Source organism: Podarcis tiliguerta (assembly GCF_965153285.1).
Source record: "Podarcis tiliguerta genome assembly, chromosome: 3".
NCBI lineage: Eukaryota > Metazoa > Chordata > Lepidosauria > Squamata > Lacertidae > Podarcis > Podarcis tiliguerta.
In genome coordinates, this window is record NC_139536.1 from 48670642 (window position 1) to 48696805 (window position 26164).

A 26164-nucleotide genomic window follows, 5' to 3' on the forward strand; every position below is an offset into this window, starting at 1 on the left:
GCTTTTGTTTAAATGGTGTGTCCTGAAAAGGCATGAAGTACTTTTGTTTCCAATAACAGAACATTTCCTGAATGGCTTGAAGCGGGGAGAAGCAAAGAAAAAAAGCCATGTTTCAGGGAACCTATTTTAAACAGAAACTGGCTTAAGGGGGAAGATGCTTCCCTAATCTGCGTGCAGAACTGCACTGGAGTTAGCAGAAAACTTGGTAGTAGGAAGTTTGGAAAGAACATTTAACACCTCCTCCCCTCCCTTCTAGGACATGGTGCTGTTGTTTTCTAAATGGACCTAAAAGAGGCAACTTATGGATCCCTATAGCAAGACACCAGATTTGCTGTTTCTTCTCAAGGTCTTTAATTCATCATAGTTTTAATGTACCATATCAAAGTCTAGGAGAAAAGAAGGACTCCCTACTTTTGTGGCAGGTGCATTAACTCCTTGGTAGGGTTTACGCCTTTGTGTTCTCTCTCTCTCTCTTTAAGAAACAGACTATCTTTGAGACTGTTGATACCCTGTTAGAAGCACTTCCCTTCCCTTTTCAACTCACCCATCCAACAGAGATGTTAGCAAAGGGGCTACATCTGCAAACACTGTCACTTGAGAATCAGAAGCACTGTAAACTCTGTAGATGTAAAATACAAATCAGTCATTGTGGCAAAATGGTCTGGGAATGTTAGCAGTGAAGAAAGAAGAACAAAGAACAGAGCAGCATTATTCACTGAAATCTCCAATATTGTGAAACAATTTCTTCAGCAGCACTAAGATCTATGGAAGGGAATTACTCACGCCTACTCTTAAGCTGGTTTAGACATCAGGAAATTAAACAGAGTTGAGCCACAATGCTATTCCAGTAGCCAGATGCAAGGAGTCTAAAGTGTTCTGGACATTGCCAAGGAGGACCTTGTCAAATCCTAGCTATTTCTAGAGACACAGACTAGGCTGTGATATGTTTTCATTCAGTCCCCCCCCCCATTGTTTTTATTTTAATGTCTGCACACAGAAGCATATGACTTGGATTCTAGCTTCATTTTTAACATCTGTGCTGTGGTGGCTTTGCTGAGATTTTGGACGGAATTCTGTGGCTGGGGGCAGGGAGGCCTACAGTTAGGTACCATAGTTATGACCAAGTTGGCACTTTTGCAAGAATCTAGATGATGTATATGGATCAGTCAGAATTCATCAACACCTGGCTTGCCTTCCATGGTGGGGAAATAAGTGGAATATCATATGGCTGCTTCATATCATATGGTCGCCACACCACACTGGAAACAGACCGATGTGGATTCAGATTATGGGCCAACACAACGTCAGAGGCTTGCTGCAGAGCTCATGAGGAAGTGGGACAAATAGGAATGGGGGAGAAATTTAATTCAGTTTGCATTTCAGTGTGAACCTATCTAATGCCACAGTTTCCCAAACAATAAGCAAACCGAAACACAGCCAACTTTATAAATTGGCACTCCTCTGAATTTTGCAATGGACTTTTGCTGCCAAAAAATGTGTACAAAGGGTAAAGTGTACATGGAATGCATTTACTAACAAAGCTAAAACCCAAAATGCATTTTATTAGGGAAAACTGCTTGGCAAATATGCATATATCAGGAAAAAGTGCTTACAAAAATGTGCTTATTAGAAGAAATGTGTACTAAAATGCTGTTGAAAATTCATGAGGATTAAAAAAACCAAAAAACCCTTACAAACGGATGTGGAGAACTGAACTTAATACTGCAAAAATGAGAAACTTGAGAGAAACCTAAACTGACAGCCACCCATCCCTAAAGACAAAATGGTAACTTAACACCATGCCATTATTAGGTAGCTGCCTAAGGTAAGAAGACAACACTGTCTTCAAGAGCTGATCTCTGCTAGGAATGCCATGGGTTCAAATGAGTGATTGCCACTTAAAACTCTCAGTAATAGGACACAGCAGCAGTATGTGTTTTAGGGTTGGTGCAATATTTAATGGGGGTAAGTTTTCCCACAAAACTATTGAGAATATTCACAGGATAAAACTTTACTTTCTTAAATACCAGTACATTTTCTAAGGGGTTATGCTTGCATGGTGATATGGAACTTGCTTCATTACGGTTCTGTCTGATGGGTGTTTAAATGGGATGTAATTAGGCACACTAGCTTCATTTTGTGTCAATGAACAATTCAGATCTGCTTTCCTGCTCCAGTTAATGAACGCAAAGCGACTTGCTCGTGCAAAATGACATTGGTCTACCTCCCTCTTCCAGCCACATGCTCTTTAATGTTAATTTGATCCTGAGCATTGAAAGCCGTTTTTAGTTTGTTTCATTATTGTTTTATTTACTGTCCACTAATAAAAGTATCTGAAAAAAACATAAAATACTGAAAAGCTGTATCTTTTTTTCCTGCTGAAATAGAACCAAGCATTTCGACATTTATTAGTTCCACTAAAAAGCTGCTAAAAAAATAGACATTTGAAGTTCATAAGAACCATATGCTCTTCTGCTTATAAGAATAAGCTGCGTGGGGACACTGAAAAACACACTTCCAAGAGCTACATTCTTTGAAAGGATTTACTATTCTAACCTTCATCTTTTTGGGCGGGTGGTGGGGAAGGAACTAAACGCACACTGCTGCACATATGGCACGTTCTGTAAAGGTAAAAGGGTAAAAGACTCCTGGATGGTTTAGTCCAGTCAAAGGCGACTATGGGGTAGCGGTGCTCATCTCACTTTCAGGCTGAGGGAGCCAGTGTTTGTCCACAGACAGCTTTCCAGGCCATGTGGCCAGCATGACTAAACCACTTTTGGAGCAATGGGACATGATGACGAGTGCCAAAGCACACGGAAACGTCGTGTAACAATATTTTGAACTGGTAACACAGTCTCCTGTACTAAAATATAAAGAACTGGGTCCTTCACCCATACAAACTGATCAGGGAGGCACTACCCGTGACAGGAATATAAGGCAGCTGTAGTAATATTTGGCATAGTAATATTTTTCAGTTGTTATCAGAAAATGAAATACTTAGAATGTGTGAAGACATTTATTTACTGGTAAATAGCACTGGTAAAAAGCACTAAATAAGCTGAATAGGACAACAATTTCTAACCCATTAACTGAGGGCAGATACCAAAATATGTGTGTCTTTTGTTGTTATCCCCATGCATCGATCTACAGTGGTACCTCGGGTTACATACGCTTCAGGTTACAGACTCCGCTAACCCAGAAATAGTACCTCGGGTTAAGAACTTTGCTTCAGGATAAGACCAGAAATTGTGCTCCGGCAGCAGGAGGCCCCATTAGCTAAAGTGGTGCTTCAGGTTAAGAACGGGCCTCCAGAACGAATTAAGTACTTGACCCGAGGTACCACTGTATTGGTATTTTAAGCCACACTGTTCCCTAAATCCACTCATATTATCACTGTCCCCTATGTGACTACAATAGTAATAGCTCCATGGGGAAACATTATGGAGAAACAGCATGTATGTGAAGGGAATCTTCATCTGAGCACCAGATTAACCCTAGTGGCAACAATCTACTTTTCAAAAATAGAAGAATAAAACATTTCTTCCTTCAGAGAGAATTCAGAATTTCATTTTGTTTCATAGTTGTAAGTCTTGAAGATTCATGAGGAAGTAGCAAATGCAAGATGTCTTCAGAACAGTAAGAGTCCCATTATCAACTCATATTAAAAATCATATATATTTTAGTCAAAGCCACAATGGTTCTCAAGACCACCCACCTTTCATACTGGAACGTCTTGTTTATCAAAGCATGACCGGGACGGTTGCATTTTACAAAGACGGTTTCCTAACAGAAAACAAGGGTGGTAACAATTAAAACATATACATCATATAAGTCTAAACGAAAAGAAAATGTATGCTTAAAGGTTCACCACAAAGTGGGATGTTTAGACCTTCCAAACTGCAAAAACCACATAGCCATATCCTGCCTTTAATATATGGTTCCTCAATGGCACAATCTGGAGGGGTGGGAGTGCAGTGAACTGAGCACTTGGGCTGCCACACACACAGCTGTATGCAGTTGGTCCATCTAGCAGAAATCTGGATAGCAACAAGAGAGATGAATAGATAGCCCAATATCTATACCCATATCCAAAGTATGCTTTCAGCACTCAGAAAGGACAGGGGCTTTCATCCAAACTTTTGAATTTGTGTTGTGGAATCTATCAGTTTAATCCTAAGCAATTTTTTTGAAAGCCAATTAGAGAGGAAAGCCTGAAAATACATTTCTACTTGTTGTGGGGATGACAACAACAAGAAACAAGAGCACCCCCTCAAGTAAGAGGCATTGCTGTCGTGGCACTTCTGTGACTTATATTCTATGGAATTAAACCTGCTGTTTGGGGAAGTATTTGTCCTACTGCTTATATTATATAGCATCTCAACCAACAGAAGCCGTGCACAGGGGAGTAACTTTAATTGCTGAAAATGGCACAGGAGGGAAGTGTTAAACTCACTTCCCCTATGCTGCTGTAGTTCCAGTCCTGATACGGCAGTCCTTGTTTTAACAGAGATGTGACCAGTCCAACTACATTTTTGAATTGTGCAGTGTAAGTTTGACTCTAGATTATTATGCTATGAGTTAGCTGGCTGGCATGTTGAACAAGGTAATCGCAGTTGAGTCATCATGCTGTCACTTGGGCATCGTATTCTTAGAACTTCCATTGAGTCACATTCACACAATACCAGTTAAAGTGCTGAGTTATGTCTAAGTTATGTCTGAGTAAACATGCATGAGATTGCACTGTAAATACCACATGAAAACACACACATGTTTCTGTGACCTCCAAGTTTACTATCAGTATGAAACCAGCTCTTTTCCATCCTTGCCGCGAACAATGATGCTCTCTCATATGGAATGGGCTAGATCAGTAGACTTCAATCTTTTACCCAAACAGTAAATCACTAGTGGATCAGCAGTGTGTCCTGACCCACCAGTAGAAGACTCTTCATCTACACATCTCCCGACCTATCTGCATATGCCGAGTCAACTTGATAGACTGCCAACATCCTCTTCCATCCCAAGCTTGATTGACACGATACATTTTGGTTACAGAAAATAATGAGTGCAGTCACACCATCTGCTTCAAGGCTCAGGTAGGTGGCAATATTAACTACGTATGTTGGCTGTTACTAGCAAACCAAGAAGTAGAACTGCAAAGTAAATGTTATGAACTAGAAAAAGTGGAAAGGAAAGCCAAACATCTGCTCTTTTAAACTGATAAAACCAATTTCACATTTCAAACCAATTAGTAAAGCAAGCAGTTGCCATGCAATAACCACGCTCTCATACCTCCAATGCCAGTAGCCAAAATCATCCATATGAAAAAGATTCCAAGGCTTTATAAGGGCGAAGGAACTCAAAACGGTGAAATGAAATACTGTGCTTTACTTGCAATAAAAACCTAAAACCTTTTTTAGGCCTTGGAACTGAAGTGATAGTTCTCAAGCCAAGATTTACAAGACTCAAAGGGGGTGAAAAAAGAGATCACTTGCCCCTCTAGCAAATTTCAAGGCAAGAATCTCTAAACAAACAGACTTTTTATTTACCACAGTCTTTCGACAGCTTTCAAGCCTCCCCAAATCTGAAGTAATTTTGGTCCAGCGCTGTTGTTTTCAAATTACATTCCATTTGAAATCATGCAGCAATTGCAGTTCTACAAATGCTTGACAAATCCCACTGGGATATACCCAGTCTGATTTCTGCAATAAATCAATTGCCATTACAATGGCAGTTCGCTAATGCCAGAGGTGAGTTAGTATCAGGATTAGTGATGGTATTTGTTAGGGTTCAAGTACTAGACTCCATGAACCTTTCAACTGAAGTAGTAGTGAAATACTGGAGGGTTATATAGGAAAGTGCCAGAAAGAGAGAAGATAGAACTGGAAACAATATGGAAGCAATGGGTTCATAATGCTTTTCTAGTAGCATGGAGAACATAGCAACGAGCTTTGTTGGAGGGTCACATTAAGGGAGAGGAGTGGGTGAGCAAGCCAAGCCAAAGGGTCAGCTTGCCATGTCCCATTGCTATAGCTCCTATGCATCTGTTTATTGCATTTATATCACACCTTCCCCCCACCCATGGAGCTCAGGATGGTGTATATAGTTTCTCCTCTATTTTATCTTCTCAACAATCTGGGAGGTAGGTTGGGCTGAAAGGGTGACTTGCTGAAAGTCACTCAATGAGTGTTATGGCTAAATGAGAATTTGAACCTAGGTCCAAAATACTAACCACTATACCAAACCAGCCCTCATCTACATTCTGCTGATTCAGACGCAAATGCCATTAGGAGTCCAAACTAACAAAGTGCTGGATGTGTCCCAGTGATGCTAGTTCCTGACTCTAACTGAAAAATCTCCTTCCTTAGTCAAGGATTTGCTAGGTATGTATTTGGTGAAAGCTATTAGGGCTGGGAGATGTATCAATACATCATCGAAAATTGGTCCACATCACGGTAACGGTTTCACAATATTTGAGATGGTGGTATATCGCGAATCACAGTGTGTGTGCGCGCTACGTAAAAAAAAATGCAATACAGTGGTACCTCCGGTTATTAACTTAATTTGTTCCGGAGGTCCATTCTTAAGCTGTGACATGAGGCACGCTTTCGCTAATGGCACCTCCCGCTGCTGCCACATGCGACATCTGCTCACATCCCAGAGCAAAGTTCGCAACAAGGGGCATCTACTTCCGGGTTAGCGGAGCTCGTAACCCACAGCGTTCACAAGGAGGAGAGTACGTAACACGAGGTTCTACTGTATGGGAAAACTGTGAAGCCAGTCATCGCTTCTCTCATGATTTTTGCCATCCCTGTTGCACTCTACTATAAAATAACAGTTGTAACAATATGTTAAAGGTAAGTAAAAATGTAGTAGCAGTTGCCAGGACATTACCCTGCTCCCCTCTACATAGTTCCATCCATATTAAAGACGTTGTGATATATCAGTATATTGTGATGTTTAGTTGGTGATATATCACAAAGTTGAAAACCAGATATCACCCTGTCCTACTGTTTGCCTCTACATAGTTCCATCTTATTTCAGACATCATGATATATTGGTACATTGTGATATATTGTGATGTTTAGTTAGTGATAAACCAGACATCGCTCAGCCCTAGAGGCTATCATGTTTTATTTCAGCAGTTGGTCTAGAATCTAGACTCTAGATGAATTGAACTCTGTGAATCAAAACCCAGAACCTTCCGTTTGGTCAATGTCAAAAGCACATATTCTAAAATGCAATCTTCAAAATCAAGCATTTGCACAGAAGATTTCCATAAGATAAATAGCAAATTCAGGTGATGAGTGTCAACAGGGGTGGTTGGAGTCAAAATGAGAGACAAGCATGAAGTATCAACATGCTTTGGGAAAGCCTTAGGTCTGCAGAAGTATGCAAAGTATTATTATTTTAAAAAACCATAAGAGGAGAACACCCTCCTCCAAAACAGCCCATTAAGCCTGTGTTTGAATGGATCCAAGTACATGCCTAGTTTGTATAGGGGACAGAGTAAATCTAATGCATGGAAGCACCATAACTCAGTGGTGGATAAGGTGCTTTGCCTGCAGACGACCCCAAGATCAATCCCCAGCATCATCACTTACACAAAAGGAAGAAAGAAATGATGGGAAAGATTGCAATCTGAAATCCTGTAACAGATGCTGCCAAGCCAGGCAGACAGCACCGGGCTAGGTGGACAGAAGGCCTGAGCAAATATAACACAGCTACATATGTTCATGTGCTCTTTTGCTGCATTTTATATGCTACCATAAAAGGAAAATTGGCTGCACACTTGCATGAAGTGTAAATAATGAAGAGTATCTGACGGAAAGCCCTAATAGTCAAGAAAATTACTGCAAAACCTGAATTTAAAACTCCATCTTAGCTCCATGCCTTTCAAATGTTATTTCTTGGTAATGGGCTTAATTAATATTGGAATGCCATCTGGTTTTGCAGCTCAGCTCTCAAGCCCCCCTGCTTTGGTGGATTTAAGCCAGCTTCCCTTTAACGCACTTGAAAGCAAGGCTTGGTAGGCAGCTACATTTTAGACACTGTATTTCTAGCCTCTGGCAAGGCATCAGTGAAGCAACTACAAGTAGCTTAAGGCAGGAAATAACTTTTATTATTGGAGTTGAAGTGCCACTGACAGAACTCAGGCGTGTGATCTGGTGGGCCAAGCGCTGGATTCGAATGCTGGGAATGCTCACATATCATTGTGTCATCACAAGTAACCCTGTCAGCCTTGGTCTAGCTGAAAAACTGGAATAAGAATACAGTCGTACCTTGGTTTTGGAACAGGTTAGTTCTCAAAGGTTTTGGCTCCCGAATGCCACAAACCCAGAAGTGACTTCTGGTTGGCAAACTACTTTTGGAAGCCAAATGTCTGGCGGGGCTTACAGAGCTTCCTGCAGCCAATCAGAAACTGCACCTTGGTTTCTGAACGTTTTGGAAGTCGAACAGACTTCCAGAATGGATTCCCTCCAACTTGAGAGCCAGTGTGGTGTAGTGGTTAAGAGCGGTAGTCTCCTAATCTGGGGAACCGGGTTCGCGTCTCCGCTCCTCCACATGCAGCTGCTGGGTGACCTTGGGCCAGTCACACTTCTCTGAAGTCTCTCAGCCCCACTCACCTCACAGAGTGTTTGTTGTGGGGGAGGAAGGGAAAGGAGAATGTTAGCTGCTTTGAGACTCCTTAAAGGGAGTGAAAGGCGGGATATCAAATCCAAACTCTTCTTCTTCTTCCAAGGTACGACTGTAACCCCTTACACTTACACAGATGCACACGCAGAGTTACAGTGAGGGCAAACAAAGCCTTTTGCACATTGATATGCTAGAAGAAAATGATTAACAAGGGACAGCCAGAACTCACTTCACAGTGCCAGAAATAACTTCCTAGCCACAGTCACTAAGGAGGCTCTACAGTGTGATGGAGAAATGGGGAGGGTAACATGGGGATGGGGAGTCAGTCATAAAGCGAATGCTGCATGTGAGGATGCAAAGCTCTTGGAAAGTGAAGATATCACGGTCCACTCATTCTTATCCCACAAGGGATAAGCGGTTTACAGCAATAAAAACAGAAAACACAAGCATTAAAAGCCATAGAAACTTAAATATACTCACATCATCAGCTTCACACACCACATTTTCTGGGATTTTTCTCTGCCTTTTTGACAACAAAATGTATTAACTTACAAAACATTCAAGAAGAACACAACCAGCAATTTGCATAAACTTTAACAAAAGAGCCAATTGCACAAATGCCCAAGAAACCTAGGGGCCTAAGGCCCAATGATATGCCACAGGTTAGTGGCAAAATGTGTGCCCCTTGCTTCTCCCTGTAGAACCTACACTGGCCTTCTGGCTAGATGGGGAAGAGTTTTCTGATTATTCTCCTAGGCTCACATTGAGTGCTACTCACCCTTGAGTGAACCTGACAACCAGGAGGCAGAGACACAGTCAGGGCTAGAATAGCCACAAAGATAAGCAAGCTGCAGGAATGGTCTTAAGCTCAGACTGTGACCCCAGGTGTGGAAATCGCCAAATAGTTGTGATACCATGTGCAAACACCACCTTTTCCTGTTCCTTACATAATAAAATTCCCCAGAGCTCTGAAGACTGTGACTGCCTCGCCAGAACAGAGGCAAGCAGAGGCCACATTCCTGGTAATAAAATATGCAGATGGTATCCAAACAAGAACAGCCACCTTCATTCGCTGCTGCTTCACCCAGAGACTATCAAATCCAGCTGTCCTCTGAGGAGAAAAAGAGGACCATCTCCTCTGAGAATGGTAGCATCAGCTGGGCCAGTATTAGTCTTCCTGTCATGATGCGACTTACAAGAAGCAATTCCAGCTAGGCCAAGTGAAGACCCCACCCTATAAGGTCAACAACTTCCAGCATTATAGTCACTTCCAGGAAGAGTATTTCTCAGGGGCCACCAAGGTCTGCTTTTGTATTGTAAACAGTCTCTTCCCATCCAAGCTAGTCATTATAAGAACCTTGCAACATTAAGAATTTGGTGCCGGAGTATGAATGTTTTCCTCTTCCTTCCCCATTCCTTTTTCCTTATGTGCTGTGTCTTTTTAGACAGAGGGCAGGGGCTGTGTTGTTTTTATTGATATGCAAGCCACCCTGAGAGCTTTTCAGGCTGAAGCATGGGGTGTAGATGCTTTTCTCCTGCCACCATCACATGAAGAGAGACATTACCCAACCCATTTGGGTCATCAGCAACCGTCTCAGAATTTGCTCACGCAACTCCTCTACTGTTGGGAGCAGTTTTTGGAAAGAAACAAACAACAAGTGTGGAGGATCTTTGTCAGGACCTTGGTTTGTGGGTTAAAATGGCTTTAAAAACCTTCTATCCCCTCTATGATCCCAATTCTGATCAACGCCCACCCCCTAGTTGCTATTTCCAAATGAAAAATAATAAACATGCAGGCTCAAACTATGGGCAGGAGTCAACTAATTGTTGCGTATGGAAAACAAGGTCCACTCTCCCCCATCCTTCCCCCCTAAATCTGCTCCAGAAGATGTGGGGGAATGCCCAGGACAAGCTTAGGAGGCACAGGGAGGAGAGGGGACAATCCCGTGGTGCCAACGGACCTCGTTCCTCACATGCAAACTCCTTAGCGCTACACTGAATTCCACCCTCAGCTCGTAACACAGTGTGAGCGCTAGCAACTTGGACAACATGAAAAACAGAGCACTACATGAAGGGAAATGGAAGTGTGAGTGTGCAGCTGTAGCTGTGTGGGCCTACCTGTGTAAGTGCTGGGAGAAAAGGAAGTTTTGCTGAGAAATGTATGGGGAGAGCGGGGAAACACAGGATGCTTAGACCTGTGCTGGAGCACTGACCTAACTGCTTTGTGCTGCAGTTTTGCAGATAAACGTACCGCTATTTGGAGAGCCTCAGAAAAACAATTGTGTTCCTTGGAGCCATAAAAATCCTAGATTATACAGCTCTCCTCTTAGTTGTAATTGCTTTTCAAATTGCAGCAGTATTTTATTCCTCCCCCCTTCCCAAACCTTAGCAAACAGAAATAAATACAACCTTCTTAAACCCATATACAAGCAAACATAAAGAGACACTTCTTGTGGCTTTCTGGGATTGATTTCCCTACATCAGGGTTGATTACAAAGCAACAGATTATAAAGTAGCAGTATAGGCTTGCTACATCAGCCTATCCCTTCTGTTCTTTCAGCCTTCGAGAGGGATGTGACATGGGAAAAGGGTGAGTTAATGGAACCTGAACAGCAAGACAGTTTGGTGAGCAACATAAGAAAAACATAAACACTCAATACAGTCATTCTGGGTGCCTCCAGATTGCCAATGTTTTGCAGGAGAGATTCAAGTTTGCACAATTAAAGTGTATTAAAGTGCTCTGTCACCCAAGAGATCCACTTTCGAAAAGAATGGGACTTCTTGCAGTTTGCAAAGTGACAAGGATGTGCATTAAGGTGTGTGAAAGGAAGACATGATTAAAGGGAAGATGTACAAGCACCCTGTAAGGAAATCAGGATGAATGCGGGATGATTGATCACTGTCATCTAACCAGACCATAAACAAATCAGAACAAAAGACCAGTTATGATGTAGCTTTCATGTACATCGTGATACATGCTCAACAAGCAGGTCACCTGGAAGAGCCAATAAGGAAGGGGAATTGCCTACTTTCAAGGCTCCATCTTTCATTGTCTTTGTTGATAGTGTACTCACAGATTCATTGGGAAGAAAAATCCCATTACTTTCTTTAAAGGAAAAAGGATAGCTAGCAGTCTGGAAAGGGCTTTGTTCAGCCCCCCAAGCTGTTTCCTGGGGCCCCACCAAGCCTGGAGTACGGGGAGGATTATGCGAGGAAGCATCTCGGCTTTCTTTTCTGCCCTCACAGCATCTTCCATACTGAGTTATGCACAAGATCTGCCAAGCTCAGAGGATACAAAAGGATGTTTCAGAGGCGCTTCCACCTTCATGAAAGCTAATCAGAAGATAAAGACAAAACGTTGAGTCAATGAATGGAGACAGGGGCATGAAACAGGGTCCCCAGTCATGCGTGGCATTCCAAGGAAAGGCAAATAAAAGCCCTCTTGCAGCTTCCTTGTTCAGCCTGAGGAAGGTTGGGGATGGAGTGGGGAGGGCCACACGTATGGGGATGCTGGGGGCAGGGCTTGAATGTCAGAGCCCAAGCACGTTGTTACCTCCTGTAATCTGAACCCGACAATGGTGATGTCAGAATCCTTCAGATCTAAGAAGCTGGAAGGCTATAAAAGGAGACATGAGTAAAAATCACCCTAATTTCCTCTAACAGAGAATTCAGATGGTTGAGTGCCTACAGAATTGGAGAAGCAAGAGGGAACCATTAGCATGCCTGGATGAGCCCATGAGCACACAAAAATACAAAACATTTTTAAAAACCAAAAGGGACATGACAACCTCCCCCTCCACTCACCAAAAACCTCCTCAGCCAAAAGAGGATTCATCGTGCTCAATGGCTTGCAAGAGCTAAAGAATGTTGAATGTTTGTTGAGGAAAAATGGACAACTGGGAGACAGAGGAGTAAACTGGCTTGTTTGACCCCACTACTGCCTTGGAGGAGAACACATCTGACTGGCTGGAATTCTAAACAGGAACATTCCTGTTAGGGTGTGAGGATACAATGCAAGTTTGTTGCAGATCCCACTTGTAAAGTGGAAATGTCTTCCAAAGTATGTAAAAATGCAGAATCTAACCAACATTTTCAAATAGAAGGAGAACAATTAGACTGTTTATGATTCAGGTTTGTACCCGAGCTTTCAAACACATTATCTGCGTGGCTTACAATAAATATCTAACACTCATAAATTCAGCCAAAACCAGCAACTCTATTAAAGCAACACCCAAATAAAACAGACCAACAAAAGTTTAAAAGCCTAGGAAAATAAAAAGGTCTTTTCCTGGCGCCGGAAAGACATCCGAGTGTCAGTTAACATAACTATATTCATGAAATAAATTACCTGTCTTTTAAGTCTGACTCTCCAGGAGGTGTATCAAATGGTAACAATGGGCGGATCCTGCAATGGACTCTGATATTTCCCCTTAGTTCCTGAGGATGCAACGCAGAAACATAGTCAGCAGTTTTTAAAACTCGTGAATGAAATGGTGTGAATCAGATGCGGTAAGAAAATACAGAAAGTTGTGGTGTTGCTATCTTGCCTCATGACTATTGAAGCTCTGCCTCATTAAATTACCACAGAGAGTGAAAAAGTATCCAAGGTGATTTTACCCCAGACTAGGATTTTGATGAAAGATGATGGTCTTAATCTCCTTACTCTGCCTTTCTTTCCCCATTTTTAAGACACTGTAATCTGACTGATGCACTAGTGAAAGTAAATGTTATTACACAGCACATGAAGTCAAGGCATATTTTAAAAGGTTGCAATTGACAACCCAACCGTTTCTTGAAAAAGCCCCACAGTTTGAAGAGGCTGTTTCATTTTGTCCCACGGCAGCTGGGAATAAAGGGAAGGCAACAGGCCTTGGAAAGAGCAGACAAGAGAAGCCATGAGCACAGCCTCCCATGCAGATACAGGAACTGATAAAAAGGAACTGGAAAGTCATCTCAAGTTGCACACTGGCAACTATGATATTTATGCAGATCTTTTAAAAGACATTGCAGACTCAATTACCAGGACACTTACAATTAAACTGTTATGAAGTACTTTTCTCCTTTGTTTTTCTTTCTGGTATCGCTCGTTTACTTCATGCAAGGACTGCTCAAGTTCAAAGGCTCTGGTCTGAAAGGCTGAAAAGACATTTTCACAAATGTTCACAGAACTGTTAGGCTATTTCCCCCTCAGGGATGGGCCTGAGAGCATCTGCACACTGATGCCTCCAAGCAAGAAGCCATATAAAAATGGAATATGCAATATTATCACAGAGAGCCTCAAGTCCAGCACTCTCATTTGAGACTTTGTTCTCTGCACTGAAAACATTTGTATGGTCCATGGGTAGAGAAGCCCTGCCATGAGTGCATCATGGTGGTATGCCATAGCTCTACCCAAATTGCACTTTGCTGCTGCTTTGTGCCTTGCTTGGGAGCGTCCAGGGGTATTCAGTCAGCTGCTGCTGGGAACAGAGTGCTGGGCAAGATGGAGCTTGAACCGAAGTGCCTGGGCAATGTTTATATTAAAGGTAGGTCAGCTGTGGTCCTTCAGATGTCACTGGACTACAACTCCCATCATCCTAGACTATTGGGAATTCTGACTGGGGCAATTGGGAATTTGAGTCTAATGGAAGGCCATAAAAAGAGCCCTGCTCAATCCGGCAAAAGGCCCATCTAGCTAGCATCCTGTTCTCACAGCAGCTGGTCATAAGCTGGACATGAATGCAACAGTGCTCTCCTCACTTGTGACAACTTGTGCAACTGGTTTTCAGAGGCCTACTGCCTGTGACAGTGGAGGAAGACCATTGCCATTGTGGCTGGTAGCCATAGACAGTGTTCTCCAGCATCATTTCAAAAACCACAGGCTGCCCAGACCTGTGCTTGTATTTTCATTGCTCAGTTTCCATAGAAACATGCTCCACCTCATCACTACTTTCATTAAAAAAATTAATTTTTTCAAATTCCTACTTTTAAAGTTTATACGTTTCACTAATTTTATACATTTCACTAATTTTACAATCATTTTGGCATTTCAAAACCTGGCTTCCTTCCCCCTTCCTGCGGTTCCTTAAATTTGTTTTTAATATCTTCTACATATCCAAATTAACTTAATTTGCTCATTTATTCATCTTCATATACACTCTTATGAAACTGCAGGTTATTACAATAATCCTGCCAATGTTTGTATCTGTTTATCTGTAAATATTCAATAAACCATTTCCTTTTTTTTATATTAAAAAAAATGTTATCTTGATTTCTTATTCTTCTGCTAAGTTTTGCCATTTCTGCATGTTCTATAAGTTTTTGTATCCATTCTTCCTTTGCCTGGACTTCTGCCTCTTTCCATTTTGGGGCAAGTAACATTCTTGCCGCTGTAGTAGCATACATGAATACGCTTCTATATAGTTTAGGAAGTTCTGTCCCTATAATTCCCAAAAGAAAAGCTTCTGGGTTTTTTACAAAGGTTATTTTAAACATCCTTTTTATTTCATTATATATCATTTCCCAGTAAGTTTTAACCTTATCACTACTTTTAGTTATGGCTAGGTGCTTTTGCCTAACCCCTGTAACTCTTATTCCAAGGGGACAGGAAGACAACCCATCCACTCTCTGAGTGGACCAGAGATGTAGTATGCTCTTGGTGCAGTACATCTGCTTCGTGTGAAGTCCTGGCAGCAGCAAAAAGTTGCCTCTCAACCCAAAGCCAGAACTTTCATTGCAAATTCTGCGAGCTGCTACCAACGGTGGCACTGCTCATATGGTTCAATGCCAGCCTGATAAGCTTTCAAAGGTACTCATCTCTTACTTTGCATAGCCTCATTATGCATCTGAAGCCTTTGGACAGCAGCCAAAATCTGACCAAGGTAAGTTTTGCTCTGATGCTGGACATCTCTGGAGAATGTGAGGGCAGACAAACGGAGATTCTTCACTTCTTGCTTTAATTTCTATTTAAGAAACAGAAAGAACAGTATTTAAGGTAAAGGTAAGGTAAAGGACCCCTGCATGGTTAAGTCCAGTCAAAGGTGACTATGGGGTTGTGGTGCTCATCTCGCTTTCAGGCCGAGGGAGCCGGCATTTGTCCACAGATAGCTTTCCGGGTCATGTGACCAGCATGACTAAACCGCTTCTGGCACAATGAAACACCATGATGGAAGCCAGAGCACACGGAAACACCGTTTACCTTCCCGTCACAGTGGTACCTATTTAACTACTTGCACTGGTGTGCTTTCGAACTGCTAGATTGGCAGGAGCTGGGACAGAGCAACAGGAGCTCACTACATTGTGGGGATTCAAACCGCCAACCTTCTGATCAGCAAGCCCAAGAGGCTCAGTGGTTTAGACCACAGCACCATCAGCATCCCTATGAACACTCTTTAGGGTATTAGGAGAGAAAAAGCAAAGGAGCAGCAGCTTCATATGTGTGTGTGTGTGTGTGTGTGTGTGTATCCCCATCCCCTTATTGCAGGGATTGGGAACTGGATCTGGCCAGGAGGTTAAGACAGGAATGGGGTGGGATAGCCCCCAGAACAGCGCATGGAGAGGAGAGGGGAGATCATTCTGTCCGGCAAGCTGAAATTCCCGCACTGACAGAACACTTACCTTGGTGCAACTTTTAATTCCTTCCTATGGCTGCAGTTCTACACTAATTTAATTCCTACTAACTCAGATGGGATTTATACGACCTTTCACAGAATATCACTGCACTAGGATTCTCAGTGTGAGTATATATTGGAACTGCATGCCAACGATTCCCAAGGTAAGCTGTGGGGGCATGTATTATTTATTATTACTGTAACCCATCCTCCGTCCAGGTGTTTCATAAGCAATATGATTTCCCACTGGGGACTATTTACACTGGGCTTCTTCCAGCAGAATTATCTGGACCCATTTTGGTCTACGTTCAGATTAAATAATAATTTACTGATGTTTCATGTAAACTGCTTTGTGGTATAAAACTGTCTAATCAATCAATTAAATCACCTGCGCCCAAACCCAAGACCTTTAGAAAAGAAGAAAAACAACAAAATAATAAGAGGCTCCTAAAGGTCAAGTTACATTTTAAAAATTCTCTGCGTACAGAGTCTTTCAAATTCTGATGGTGCAGCATTTGTATGTGTACTCAGAAGGTAAGTTCTACTGAATTCCACAGGGCTTACTCCCAGGTGGAATAGAATTCTTGAGTTGGAAGAGACACTGTGGGTCATCTAGCCCAACCCCCTTGCAATGTAGGAATCTCAACTAAAGCATCCATGGCAGATGGCCATCCAAATTCTGCTTAAAAACCTCCAAGGAAGGAGAGTCCACCACCTCCGGAGGAAGTCGATTCCACTGTTGAACAGTTCCTACTGCCAGAAAGTTCTTCCTGAAGTTTAGTCAGAATCTCATTTCTTGTACAGTGGTACCTCGGGTTAAGTACTTAATTTGTTCTGGAGGTCCGTACTTAACCTGAAACTGTTCTTAACCTGAAGCACCACTTTAGCTAACGGGGCCTCCTGCTGCTGCGCCGCCGGAGCACGATTTCTGTTCTCATCCTGAGGCAAAGTTCTTAACCCAAGGTACTATTTCTGTAACCTGAAGCATATGTAACCTGAAGCATATGTAACCTGAGGTACCACTGTAATTTGAATGCTTTGGTTTGGGTCCTACTCTCTGGAGCAGCAGAAAACAAGCTTGCTTGTAGGACTGCAGTCTGAGTGCTTTTACCTGTATGGCTTCATGCAGCTGGATTATAACAGATCTGACACTTCCATGACACTTCTGCTGCTTGTAATAAGCAAAGCTATCATTTGCTTCTTCACCTGAGATTTTCCCAATAATTCCTTGATTCTGTTTAAAAATAAAAACCCAGATAGTTCAAAAAGACAAATAGACTGGGAATTGGAGATTTCTACAAAGCCCAACAACATAAAATGTAAACATTCAGAAAGTCAAGTGTTATAACCCACAAAAGTTCACTGTATTTTTATGCAAAGGCTAGATGTGAGGAATTGAATTTTTTCACATGAAGCAATGGTTTTCTACCACCCCTAGTTTTTCTATTTTCCTTTATGCATGAAATGTTTGATCACCTTCAGCTTCTAAGTAGGTTCTCACAAAAGGTTGTCTATTTGAATGAATGACAGTCTTCCACTTAAGTCAGCAGTGGGAGATTATAGCTGTAGACACAATGAATTGATTAACATTTGACTTCTTATATTAAAAAGTTCTGAAATCCCATTTCTATTCATAAGAGAGGGGAAATGAAAATCAATTTTGAGAGCAGATGAGTTCATTTAACCCTAACATTCTTGCCACTTTCCAAGTGTCTGTTGTCATTTAATCTTTTACTCCACATTATCATGGACAATGAAGGTTGGTATATTTTCCAATATGCAGAAACTCTCATGCTCAATACATATATTAATTTTTTCTGGTAGATTTCCATCAAGATATATGCAGCCGTGCACAAAATTGTTTCTGTTGCATAGCTCCCGTGCCCTGTGTGAGGTGCATCTGTGCCAATCCCCTGACAATTTCTTTTTTAAGTTTCATGTAACAAATCTGATGAGATGCAGGCATTTATGACAGCTGTAAGCCTTAGTAAGCCTCTGCTACCCCCTGCATACCCTACTGCTGAAAAGGCCAACGGATTTGATATTGTTCTTTTTCTGAAGTGGTCTGTGGATTACAGCTGAAGATCAAATAAAAGGTTCTGGTGTGTGTTTGTTTTTTCAGTAAGGTGGCTGGCTATGATCAAAACCAGAGTAAATGCTGTAGGCCAGTAGTTCACAATTAGCTAAGTATTGCGAACCTCCTGTTTTTTAAAAACAAAGCCCCCTACTTTTGAAAACATTGATACCTCTATGGTAGTTTTTGCTTTGTGAATGGTGTCACAGACCCTCTGGGGTCTGTGGACCACCAGTTGGGAACAACTGCTGTAGGCAATTGGGTGAAAATGATTGACAGCAGGTTCAAAAGGGACAGAAAGGAAGTATTATGTTACACAACATATGCATTAAGACAAGAGGTTGTAATGAGAGAAGGCAGCGGTGGAAAAATTATGGTTTAAATCACACACCCCCAATAAACTAGATCTATTGCCATGACAGCTAAATGCAACCTCTTAGTATCCAGATACAAGCACAAGTCATTTCTTCAGCTGCTCACCATCCTTTTCTAGCTAGGCCAGTCAGTGTCTTTTGGGTGTGCGTCAGAGCTGCTACCTGCCTTTGATGGTTGTTTCTTGCACGCTAAGTGTCCAGATGCAAGCAGTCCATCTCACAAATGGTTTCATCTGAGATAAAATTGTAAGCTCCTGAAGAGATACATGTGAAGACTTTGAAGCACTGCAGTCATCATATTTCTCCACCACGTTATTCTGGTAAGTACTCGCAGGGAAGCTGAGCTCAAAAGGCAACATCTGGTTTTCAGTCAAGTTCTATTTTGTTTCAGTTGATCCCCGTTTTTATCCTTAAAGAGTTAACCAAGCCTCCACAAGGGCAAGAGACTTTCATGAGGTCACCCAGCAATTTACAGTCTCACATTAGATTAGAACCTCTTGGCTGGCAGTTGCTATTACCACTAATCCCTGCCGTCTGCCCTAATGCGGGCCCAGCCTCCAACTGTTCCAAGTTTTCTAAATCTCTAGCAGTGTTGCAGTGCAAGATGCAAAATCCCTCAGCAAGGATAAGTGTCAACTATGCTCAACAATGGCTTGAAAATTAAATTAAGGCAGCTATAAAAAAGAAGCAACATATTGTCATCTTTTAAAGGTTTCTCAGACACTGGTGGTTTCCACTAGACCTTTTCTTCCTCTTCCACTTAACAAGAACAACAAAAATACTATGCTGAATGAGACAATTAAGATTACTACTTCAGATCAGTGGACCACTGCATAAGTTACCATTATAATAGTTATGCAATCTGAACCTGGTAACCTAGGAAGCAGGTATTTATTACATCATGTGAACATAGAGAAACTTTACTGCAGAGACCCATGCTTAGCACCAGCGCACTACAATGTGTTTTCATAGCCGAATTGTTTTTCCATAGCGAAATAAACATAGATAATCTGCCTCATGTGTTTTCTGGTAGAAGAGGGTACATGCAAAATCTGTAACATGTGGCCCATCACTTATTCATTCTTGCAAGCAATCACTTGAAACACAGCTGCAAAGAAGCTATGCCACATGGCAAAATGTTTGCATTAATAATGTCTCCCCATGTAGCTCCACAGATTTTCATTTGCACCAGCATAGCCGAAAATGTTGAAATGTTGCACTTCCTAAAAATGACAGTATTAATTAAAGGGGAGGATCAAATATAAAATAATTTCCAGTAGCCTTGAATTCTCTCTAATAGAATGTCAGGTAAAATGTGTTCCACATGTAAGAAAACATACAAATGAATTCAAGAGGATGCCAATATGGTTAATGAGAAGGCTCAAGGTAGCTATCTATAAAAGGCAGGAGTACTTTCTGTAAAAAGTATGTGTCCTCCCCTTATGAGGAGAAAAAGGAGCATAATGTTGAAAATAAGGTGGTTGATTTGGATTAGATTGCCAAAACACTTAACAAGCATTTATTTAAATTACAACTCACAGAACTGGCAGTGGAAAAAAAATGCCTATTCTACGCTGGAGATAATGAGGAAAGGATTGAAAACGAAACAGCCAGTATTATAATGTTCGTAGATAAATCCAAAGACTTGTGAGTTAGGCCCTTGTCTATTCTAGGTAGCAGCAACTGTTCAGGAAGAGCTGTGTCAGGTGATAATTACAGTAATTAATGTTTTAGTTGTGCCTGTAGGTTGACAGATGGCTTTTACTCTGCTTAAACTGAAAGATGTAGTAATACACACAAATATGCATAGCAGCCCAGGGGAACTGATGAGAATATACTTTCAAATCTATGCTGCAAGATGGATAAGAAGATACATCTCCATTCAAGTTGTATTATGCTGAATTGCACCAGTCAGATCACCTGTTGTAGCACATTCAGTCCCCATCAGCTGGATACCTGATCTAATATCAGGAACTAGATGCAGGATACACATTTTTCAGAAACCTGGGAACATCAGAAGGTGCTTTATGCTGAATCAAACCACTCATTCATCTAGTCCAGGATTGTCTCCACTAACTGGCAGCAGCTTTTCACAATTTCAGACTGGGGTGTCTCCCAGCCCTACCTGGTGATATGGCCATTCCCCAGCAACCTGTCAGTAACTCTCTTTTGGCAAGCACATCTTCCTGGTCAATGGATATTAGATGGAAGTCATTTGTAAAGTGAACTCAGATTGTGGAACTATGCTTCCTGGATCAGTGTGTTTATTTACATAGGTCTGACCCATTAATAAGTTGAAATTGAAAGCTTGGGGGGGGGATGTATATACTACAGTGGGATGGGGAAATGGAGTACATTCTGCTGTACTTACTTTTGCCAGCTTGAGATGCAGAAGGGCATTTTCTGTTTCTAGCACTATGATCCGTTCTTGCTTTGTCTGGGAAAACATGGTAAGCCTGAACTTAAATGGATAAAGTAAGTTATACAAGAAGCCAATTTAATTTACTGCTAGCAACTCCTCTGATCCCAGACTGTATCTGTTTCTCACTCTAAGAGCCAAGCCACACATTACAATACACCAAACTATCTGGTCATCCTTGCCTCAGGGACAATTTGTATGAGGAACCCTTTGGTATACACTAAGAACCAGCTATTTGATACGTAGTTTAAAGCTCAGCTCTTATCACACAATTTGGGAAGGGAGTATTGGGGGGGGGGGGGGCGTTAACTGACACCTGTAACATGGAAACAGTTTAAGACAGGGGCCAAGCATTATTCTGCATTGATTTAAGTCACTACTTTCGCAGAACATTTTAATAACAAAAATCACAACAGCTCTAAATCATTATTAAAAATCTTTCCCCATAAAAATGTGTGTGCCATCACTGCATCCACCTCTTTGTGCTTTCCCCTTTTTCAGTAATATTATTTCTGAACTGCCACTGGCAACTGTACAACATATTGGAGAAGGAAGTGTGGAAAATAGCCTCATTGGGCCCCATCTATTTAATTGCATTGCCCTTTAGGATTCTAGAATGGTAGCCCCAGAAAATATGAAGGGATTACAAAAGGGAATTGATTATATTGTCAGCAGATTTGTTCAGTTCTACTCCAAAGAGGAAATATCCATTCATTTGTGTATTTAAAATGTAACAACTTCAAAAGCATACATGGATGGGGTAGGGAAAAGTGTGTTCATCCTCATTGTCTCTGTCTAAAAGATGTCAGAATCACATTGAAATGTGCACGTCATTGTTCCAAACGTGTTTGGCATGATACTGGGGTCTTGTTGCAGCTTTCCACGAGTCCTTTCTGCACAGCAATACCACATACCCTTAACATATGGAAGAGGAATGCATCTGATGCCCAGTTTCCTGACCTGCAGATATTGAATATCTTCATCAAGCAGGGTGCAGATCACACAAGGAGAGTCTATGCACACAGCTTGTATGAACATAAACTTTGCCCAGATTAGCATGAAGAGGGTGCTACCAACAAGTGCAAACTCACTCTCCACTCAATATGTTATCTGAAACAGTTGTGTGAGCAGCACACTAACTACAGCTAGAGGAATCGTGAACCCCTTCAGAGCGATACCTCTTCCAATCGTGAACTAAGCTACTGACTGGATAGCGTGGTGCTGACAATGCCAAGGTTACAAGTTCGATCAGCTGCATATTCTTGCATTGCAGGGGGTTGGACTAGATGATCCTCAGGGTACCTCCCAACACTATGATTCTATGAGACTGCCAGCAACAGTGTAGTCCAGAGAGGGTCATTTGAAAGCAAGAAGGAAGTATCAAAATGCCCAGGGGGGACCCAAAGAGACAGAGGTACAAAAAAAATATTTAGGAGGGGGGACCTTTAAGGAGGCACCCCACGGCATTAACCCAATAAGGACTGAGCCTGTTCAGTGGCCGCAAAATGTGTCTGTGTTGGCAGCAGGGGTGCAAATGGAATATCCTAGAATGGGGCAAGAATAGCAGGCTAGAAAGCCAAACAGGAGCGCTCCACATTGCAACATTTTGTCGCAGGTCATAATTGGTGTACTAAAATGAAGAAGACAAAACTCTTCAATATAAACTCTGTTTCTCTGACACACAAGCCTCAGTACACTTGGGCCTTAACCAGGACCCAGAATTCAGTTCTCCATTTGAAAGATCAGCATGCTATGGTTCATTTTCCCTTCAAAAATGAGCAAATGCAGGCAGGGCCAGATTTAGGTTTGATAAGGCACGAAGCTACTGAAGGCAATGGGGCCCTTTATATGTCCAGCTGTTCTTTGCCAACAACAAATTGTCGCTGTTTTTTGTGTTGAATATATGCTATATGGTAATTTATGGACCTTATTGGTATCTAAAGCCATTTGCATATAACAAAATATGTATTTTATCAAAGTAATTGTTGAACTGAAATACAATTAAGAAGAAGTATATTAATAGTGAAATAATTATTAATCCCTAACTTAAAATGATTTTTTATTCATAACAAACTTAATAATGCAAACACATTGGCGTTTGGCAATAACAAAAGTTTGTTTTTATATTTTGGAAACGTACATGCAGTTGTTTTTTCCTTTACATTTTTTGGGGGCCCCCAAGAGTGGGGCCCTAAACTATAGCTTGTTTAGCTTATAAGTAAATCCGGCATTATGCAGGCAGGGAGCTGCTGCAGGAGTTCTTGCCCTCTCTCATCTCACTGCGATATTTATTATGTAAAAGAAGGGAGGGAGGGAAGGAAAGAAGGAAGGAAGGGATGATGGAGCTAAACCCAGGGTGTATTAGCCACAAGGGCAAGTTGGTCACCCCCCTCTCCAAGCCGGAGCAGTTTCGCCCTTGCCAAGCACCCCTTTCCCAGAGACTCACGCGCAGCTTCTGCTCCAGCTGCCGGATCCGCTGCTGCGACGCAAAGCTCAGGCTTATCCCATCCCCGGGCCGCATCCTTCAAGTTTGCTGGTCCAGGAGAGAGGCGAAAGCCTCTTCACCCTGCCGCACTCTTTCTGGCAAGCCAGTTTGAATCGACCAATTGCAGCCAAGGACATAGCTTCTCCGCGGTTGCCACGGTTACCCGTCTCCGCTTCCGGGAAGGGAGAGCGTCGCGATTGGCCGGGCTTGGAAATGGGAGGGACTCAGCCGAGTGGGGATTAAAGAAGCTGCTTGTGATTTCTCTGCTGGTGATTCCAGCGGAGACCCTTTGCCCAGGAGGCACAGAGAGGGGCATCGGCCGCGCCGGAGCAGCGTTTGCATTTCAAGGATATTGTCAATACTTGTGTTTAAAATATAATGAGGATGGTGGTGCCTGCAAAGCGAGAGGAAGCAGCTGCCTCCTGCATTTTACCTCATTTTTTTCAACTAGGCAAAATAGGCTCTCAATCCTTTAACCCAGGCATAGGCAAACTCGGCCCGCCAGATGTTTTGGGACTACAACTCCCATCATCCCTAACAGGACCAGGGGTCAGGGATGATGGGAGTTGTAGTCTCAAAACATCTGGAGGGCCGAGTTTGCCTGTGCCTGCTTCAACCCTTCTCCCCTTGAGCAATAGCTGGCAGTGGGCAGGTAGCAGGACAATGAGAAGAGGATTCTTCTCCACGCTTGTTCAGTTCGGATTTCCCCTCGTTCTAGCAAAAGCTTAAGCCCAGCCAGGAAGTTGATAAAGGAATGAGTAGAATGTGAGGCACAGGGGGCTAGTTTCACACCTGCCGTTACTAAAGCCTAGATCAGGAACCTTGGGTAGGCATGGGACAGTGTAGCACTGAGTTCTGCATAAAACAAGATCGTAGTTAGGCAACCACTAATCTGTATCACAGAACTAACCAGGAATGAAACAGCCTGTCAGAGATTAAGGTCATCTACACATTTTAGATTGCCAGAGGCTTCTTTTTTTATGCCTGCTGGGTTATTTAAATGTGCATGAAAATGACTTTATGTGGATCTTGGAGTTTGCTTCTGCCTTAAGATCCAGCACTTTGAGATCTCCCAGATTCTATCTTCTATTGAGACTAGATAACTAGGAGTAGCACTTTCTTGGCAACTCCCAATACTTGATAGAACTGCCCTGAAGCCCCTATAGTTTCCCCCATACTTTCTGTCCAAAGATGTGCACACACTTATTTTTCGAAAGCAAAATTTTCAGTGGTGGACTTAACTTGGACAGGTGGATGCAAACAAGTCACCTATCAATCACATGACATGTGGGTTGCCCTGCTCACCTGCCCAAAATCCCTCCTGCTTTCAAAGCCTGCCGCATGCCGATTCTTAGAACCTCCAGTTCAGAGCTATCTTTAAGGTATATGTGTGGGTAGAGATTGCCTAAAACACTGTTAGCTTCAATTCATTCCCCACTCTTCCATCTGAGCACGGACCTCCTTAAAATACTTCTTTGAACCAGGCATTGGATGGGGGAAAAGAGAGAGACTGAGGCATATTGTACTGGCTCCTTTAATATTCTCTCCACTTGCTTGTCCCTTGCTTGCTTGAAGGACGAAGTACCTCAGCTGATATCACCAGGAAAAATGGCCTCCAAGGCCAAATTTGGTCTGCAGGTTGGAGGCTCCCTGGTCTCCACCCCTGGTTTATAGCCAAACTGCAATTAAATCTGCTGTATATAAGAAGTTCCCACCTCTGAATTCAGAGATGGGAAACCTTTAGCCCATGAGCCTTATTAGGTCCAGCAGAATTTGGTCTGTGAGGCCAATTTCTTCAACTGTGGCCACCTACACCACACCTGATGTCATTATATGATGTCAGGTGATGGGGCAGGTGGAGATGTGGCTGCCAATGCACATCAGAAGCCTTAAAGTGCCCTCTTCATTATGCATTGGCAAGCCTCCCTTGTCAATTAGCTGACTGGCACTGTGAGCCCGCTAGCTGAGATTGGCTGCACTATAGAGTTCACCATGAGAAACTCTGCAGTTCACCCAGTCACAGTAGAAAGTAGAGCTTGAAGTCTGCACGTATCAGTGGCAACTTTAAGCCCACTTTGCTGGGCCTGGATTTTCCTTTGTGGTGCAGCTTGTCATGCTACAAATGGGGGAAAAAATGACATAGTGACACCAGGGGATTGACAGGTGGGCAGAACTCACTCATCCAATATGGCCCGCAGACAGTTAAGGAACCCAGGATCTGGCCACCTGCTTTACCCAGTTCCCCACCCCTGCTCTAATATGTAAACCAATAATTTGGTATTTTACAAGTTCTTAAGTAGAAAAAAAGGGATGCGGGTGGCACTGTGGGTTAAACAACAGAGCCTAGGACTTGCCGATCAGAAGGTTGGCAGTTCAAATCCCCGCAACGGGGTGAGCTCCTGTTGCTCGGTCCCTGCTCCTGCCAACCTAGCAGTTCGAAAGCACATCAAAGTGCAAGTAGATAAATAGGTACGGCTCCAGCAGGAAGGTAAACAGCATTTCCGTGCGCTGCTCTGGTTCGCCAGAAGCGGCTTAGTCATGCTGGCCACATGACCCGGAAGCTGTATGCTGGCTCCCTCGGCCAATAAA

At 42.5% G+C, this 26164-nt stretch overlaps 1 protein-coding gene across 2 annotated transcripts in view; it reads right to left on the bottom strand.

Moving 5' to 3' along the window:
- KIF25 (kinesin family member 25) overlaps window positions 1–23698 on the bottom strand; it is a 38380-nt gene extending 14682 nt beyond the window's left edge. The window contains exons 1-9 of one of the 2 annotated variants that reach the window (XM_083434158.1): window positions 23537–23697; window positions 21043–21108; window positions 17335–17457; window positions 15437–15575; window positions 13667–13770; window positions 12983–13071; window positions 9115–9157; window positions 3716–3783; window positions 545–619 (exon numbers count right to left, since the gene is read on the bottom strand). In XM_083434158.1, the coding sequence (XP_083290284.1) occupies window positions 545–619; window positions 3716–3783; window positions 9115–9157; window positions 12983–13071; window positions 13667–13770; window positions 15437–15575; window positions 17335–17457; window positions 21043–21108; window positions 23537–23611 (782 nt within the window). In that variant the 5' untranslated portion in view covers window positions 23612–23697. Of the gene's footprint in view, window positions 1–544; window positions 620–3715; window positions 3784–9114; window positions 9158–12982; window positions 13072–13666; window positions 13771–15436; window positions 15576–17334; window positions 17458–21042; window positions 21109–23536 lie in introns of both variants that reach the window. The other variant, XM_083434159.1, reaches the window with a different exon arrangement.
- Window positions 23699–26164: the final 2466 nt, after the last annotated feature.